The sequence below is a fragment of the Limulus polyphemus genome, unplaced genomic scaffold (assembly GCF_000517525.1).
Source record: "Limulus polyphemus unplaced genomic scaffold, Limulus_polyphemus-2.1.2 Scaffold7100, whole genome shotgun sequence".
NCBI lineage: Eukaryota > Metazoa > Arthropoda > Merostomata > Xiphosura > Limulidae > Limulus > Limulus polyphemus.
In genome coordinates, this window is record NW_013672710.1 from 31,744 (window position 1) to 37,336 (window position 5,593).

At 32.9% G+C, this 5,593-nt stretch overlaps 1 protein-coding gene across 6 annotated transcripts in view; it reads left to right on the top strand.

The window, feature by feature from the left end:
- LOC106474346 (ADP-ribosylation factor 1-like) overlaps nt 1-3,668 on the top strand; it is a 21,582-nt gene extending 17,914 nt beyond the window's left edge. For all 6 annotated transcript variants that reach the window (XM_013935037.2, XM_013935036.2, XM_022402657.1 and 3 more), the window contains exon 5: nt 617-3,668. In XM_013935037.2, the coding sequence (XP_013790491.1) occupies nt 617-778 (162 nt within the window). In that variant the 3' untranslated portion in view covers nt 779-3,668. The remainder of the gene's footprint in view (nt 1-616) is intronic.
- The last annotated feature ends 1,925 nt before the right edge of the window (nt 3,669-5,593 follow it).

Below are 5,593 nucleotides of genomic sequence, written 5' to 3' on the forward strand. Positions count from 1 at the left end.
ATTTTATCAGAAAATAGTGGTGTGCTTGAAATGTTGAAAAACATATTCAGCATCAATGAAGTTGGGAGAATTCTTTAGTATTGTTTTTCTTCGAGTATTTTATCAGAAAATAGTGGTGTGCTTGAAATGTTGAAAAACATATTCAGCATCAATGAAGTTGAGAGAATTCTTCAGTATTGTTTTTCTTCAAGTATTTTATCAGAAAATAGTGGTGTGCTTGAAATGTTGAAAAACATATTCAGCATCAATGAAGTTGAGAGAATTCTTCAGTATTGTTTTTCTTCGAGTATTTTATCAGAAAATAGTGGTGTGCTTGAAATGTTGAAAAACGTATTCAGCATCAATGAAGTTGAGAAAATTCTTCAGTATTGTTTTTCTTCAAGTATTTTATCAGAAAATAGTGGTGTGCTTGAAATGTTGAAAAACGTATTCAGCATCAATGAAGTTGAGAAAATTTGTCATTATATTTCTTTATGTTGTTTACTTTGCAAATTGATGTAAGTTTCAAAATGTGGCATAACTTATCATCAATGTAAAAACATAATCAGTGCACCATTTTACATTTCCAATTTTTGTCCTGTTAATCGTCAACAAAACAACCGTATTTTCTTTTTAGGATCTTCCAAATGCCATGAATGCAGCAGAAATCACAGACAAACTAGGCCTTCATTCTCTGAGGAACCGCAACTGGTACATCCAGGCCACCTGTGCTACCAGTGGAGATGGGTTGTACGAAGGACTTGACTGGTTATCCAACCAGTTGAAAAATCAAAAGTAGAGTAATGATAAAACCTTTTTTTTAAATACAAAAAATAGTAGGAGTGGACCTGGATATTACTCCTTAAAGTATCTGTATAAAAACAAAGAGTTCACTTAGCACAAAACACAGAATTCTGTTTATATTCTTGTCTACGATGTAACGAGTCCGGCTTGTATCGTATTTATTACAGATGTGGCATGGTAACGTTGCATTATAGTTCATTATTCAAGAACAGAGAGTGTAGTATTTTAATGTATTTTATTATTAGCTGTCCCAGTACATTCCAAAGGGTAGCACCACATGTTTGTGAAATGAATGAAAAGTGTGTAACACAATGTCGTTGGTCTTAAGAAATAGTGAACAAAATTTTATTTTGTGAGTGATAATTATTGTACATAGCCAAACATCAAAGTCATATCCCATTCTCTGGTACTGTTGATGTGTAAAGATTTACTGCTATTTACTATGTATTCCTTAGCTAAATTTATGCTTCACTTGTAGTGTTACAGGTTTTTATTGGTGTGTTTTGGAGTAATTATAATTACAATAGTGAGGGAGCTGGTGCTTGCTCAGATAATGTTGACCAGGCTTCATAACTTTTCTCTTTACATCAGTAATTTTAAACCACTAGCCGAATCTGTGGCTCATTATTCTGCTTTTTGTGTGTGTGTGTGAAAAATAATAAAAACATTTGCTAAAACAGATGTGCATTTTTTTGTCTTCTCAAAGTATAAGATAAAAAAAAAATTTCCATATTGATATGAAATCGAAGTCAAAATGTGAAACAGATTTAAATTTACTTTTTTTGTGTAACATTACTTTTTAATTATTACTATTTAAAATTGTGTGCAAAAATAATATTAAGATAAGTAATTGTTTCGTTGAATTGTAAAAACTGAATAAGCTATTGATTATTTTGGTGTAGAATCACCAAAGAGAATTTAAAATGATGTATTTAATTTATTCGGTACAAAGTTGGAATATATTGTAAATATATTTCCTCTTAGTAGAGAATAAATATCTCTCGTGATTTTTAAAAGGAACTTTCGTACACAAAATGAATAGATCAGATAGTGTAACTCCACTTTGGCATATGTGGAAGATGAAAATTTACGAGTTCTTTAACAGTTTCTTCTGTACAAGTAGACACGTTAGTTGGTTATTATCAGCTGATGGTTTGAAATAAATCTAGTTGTTCTGTGGAAAAATGTTTTAACATGCAAGATTTTAAATGAAATGGAGGTACTGTGAAAGTGATTGGTTATTAAAAGGAAGGTCGTGTTTTTGTTGGTATCCCTTCTGTAGAACTTGTGCTTAAATCATGAACATTTTGTTATTTAATAAATATGTAACTTCTAAAAGTTGTTTGTTCTTTTAAAATTTTGAAACTTTCATTAAATAAAAGACATAGATGTAACCTATAAAGGGACTTTTCAGTGTTGTATGTATAACATTAAGATTGAAGAAGCTAACATGAGACAGTTTGTCATATTTCCTGAAGTAATTTAAACTGGGCAGAACTGTGAGTTGGAGATATTATGGTTCGTGCCCTGTTGCTGCAAAAAAAAAAAAAAAGCTGAATTTTGGAGATGCTCATGTGCTGTAAGATTGATGGTCAAATATTTCACAGAGTAGCCCAAGAATTGGTGGTCGGTGCTGTTGATTAGTTGCCTTCCCTCTAGTCTTAAAAAAACAACAACCTACGGTTCTCTGGTTACTGTTACATTCATATTCTGGTACCAACATGTTGGCTCGTGCGTCCAAGATTTTGTCTATCGAAGTAAATGTGTCTAATATCGTCTTGCATGTTTTTTCTAGCTAGTGATCAGTTGATTTTAAAGTATTGTTTTGAAACAATTGTGTCTTTGAAAGTCAGGAAGACATGATTTTTCAAAACAGTTTTAAAATATATTCTGTATACAAAGTATGTTTTTATTAAGTATGATATAAAACATCTCTTTAATGATGTAACCAAGTTAATAAAGTTGTGAACATCCCTTTAATGATGTAACTAAGTTAATAAAGCCGTGAACATCCCTTTAATGATGTAACTAAGTTAATAAAGTTGTGAACATCCCTTTAATGATGTAACTAAGTTAATAAAGTTATGGACATCCCTTTAATGATGTAACTAAGATAATAAAGTTGTGAACATCCCTTTAATACTGGCAAGTTGCGAGTGAGGAACTTTAGATTTTGAGCTAAAATCATCAGTTATAGATTTTTGCAAGAGATGAACTTTGAATGTTTTTAAGACTTCTTTTTACTCAAGTAGCCTAAAGATAAATACAACAGCATGATAGGTCTGCTGACAAGAGGATATTTATCTTAGCTGCAGGTATTTTCAAAGTAGTATAATTCAGTATTGTCGTATGTTTGATTGTAAGTTTGTTTCTTGGAAATTTTGAAGTTTCACATGCCGACAGTACAACAGTTTTCACTACAGTTAAACGTTAATTTTTACTTTAGCTATAAAGAATGTTACCATTATTAACTGTTAAAAAATGGAGAAACACTTTTGAAAACAAGTTTAGTTGAATCCTTAAAAGGATCTTTATTTAAAACCTTCTTTTCTAGTTTTTATGTTTTGGCGATACATGACCACACTGTAACAAATAGATCAGTTTCAAGTGACTTTTTATTTGAAAAAGTAATGTGTCCATTTAAATATAGTTTTAAATAAATATCCTGTTTTAACTCAAGGTCTCATGTAGACATTTTCATAACCCAAGTGATTAAGAACAAACCTTTGTCGTGACACTGTTAAAGTGGTTTACTGTCAACTAGTCGTAATTTGCATATTTTTAATTTGGGTGAAAACTGCCAGTGATTATTGAGAACAGTTTCAGTCATCTACAGTATGTACATTACCAACCAGACTCTGAAATAAAGCTTAGTTATTGAATGCAATGTTTGAAGTTTGAAAAGTGTTCACAATGGAAATCTGAGATTGAAAAGTTTTAACTCTTGGAGGAACAGAGTGGGGACTTTGGCAGTGCGAGTGAGCTTGCCTTTTAGTTGTTTTGTTTTTTCCCTAGTATATTTTGAATTGATTTATAGTGTTCAGAACTTCTGTAATTTATTGAAGTTAACGTTTTCTAAGATGTGTGTCCTGGAATATTGAAGTATAAACTTCACTTTTTGAAAATGTATTTTTATGACAAACACTTCTACACTTGTAGTATTTGTATCAGATGTTTAGAAATAACATTGTAAGTCGAATAGTAATAATATATTCGTACATATTTTATAAAGACGTATGAGGTCTATAAAGAGCTTTTATCACTAATTTCTACAAAACACTATCCAATGAGATTAATCACACCAGGAACTTAAGACTCAAATTTGATTTTTAAATGTGAAGAACTTTGGTAAGAAACATACAGAACTGAAAGTAGGGTAGACTACATAATGTTCATAAAATACTTAATTAAATTGATTTGTGTGTATTTACATCCCAGAATAATCACTGTAACTTATATAGTGGCCTGAGTGCAGCCCAGTGGTTAAAGTACCAGACTCTCGAGTTATGAGGTTCTTTGGTTCGTGTCCCATATCACACACACACACACAAAACAAAAATGCTGTCAACACTTTGGGATCAAGGGTATGTTATGAGAGTGGCTGTCAAATCCCACTGTTTGGTCTGAAGAGAGTTGGTGGTGAGTGCCGTTGACTAGCTGCCTTCCCTCTAGTCTACCGCTTCAAAATTAGGGGGCCAGGTGGTTAGGGTGCTCGACTCGCAATCTGTGGGTCGCGGGTTCGAAACCCCCATCCCACCAAACATGCTCGCCCTTTCAGCCGTGGGGTGCGTTATAATGTGCGGTCAGTCCCACTATTCGTTAGTAAAAGAGTAGCCCTAGAGTTGGTGGTGGGTGGTGATGAATAGCTGCCTTCCCTCTAGTCTTACACTGCTAAATTAGGGACGGCTAGCGCAGATAGCCCTCGTGTAGCTTTGCGCAAAATTCAAAAACAAACAAACAAAATTAGGGCCCTTGTATAAACGTGAGCTAAATTTAACAAAACTAGTTATTTGCAAAGTGAAGGCTGTGATTACGAGAGAAAGACCTTTGACCCCAAAAGCAATAATCGTGGCCATAAGACTGAGCAGGTTGACTTGACTGACACCTCGTGTAAAGTATTATTAAACGTCTGTGTTAGGATAAAAGTTGCTTGTTTTTGTTGACAGAGAAATGTTCGCATACGTTAAATGTACACTTTTAATATCCAGTTCAAGTTTTAAGAATTTTAAACACAGAGTGAGACTAAAATAAATGCTTATATGACAAAAAATAAACGAGGTGTCATTTGTTTTAATTCCAACGTTTCGCCTTTGTGACGTCTTCAGGAGAGATTACATTATAACTGTTAACTAGGACGACACAGAACAATGTAACGAATGCTTGTTTGATTTTAGCATGAATATCTGTACGTTTCTTATAAATTTTCTCTCCGACTAAATCATTTGCACGTTGTTCTAAAAATATTCAAAGTGTATAGTAGAGAAGTACTTATTTTAATATATGATATAAGTAACCAACAGTTTGACAGCAACGAATAGAACGTTAGTATTCAGACAACACAGCAGGTTTTAGCCATTAGTGATACTAAGAAATCGTGCACAGTTAAAAATAAAGTAAACCTAAGCCTACATTTTTCAGTGATGAATTGGATGGGGTAGAAAATATTCATAGATTGACTTTCGTTAGGAATGTTGATTTCTGATGTACGTGAGACCGTTACTGTAACCGAGGTGACGAGGTAATATGTAAAGTGCAAAGGTTGATGCTAACGAGATAAAAGTTGTAAGTACAGGTTAGAAAAACTGCTAAT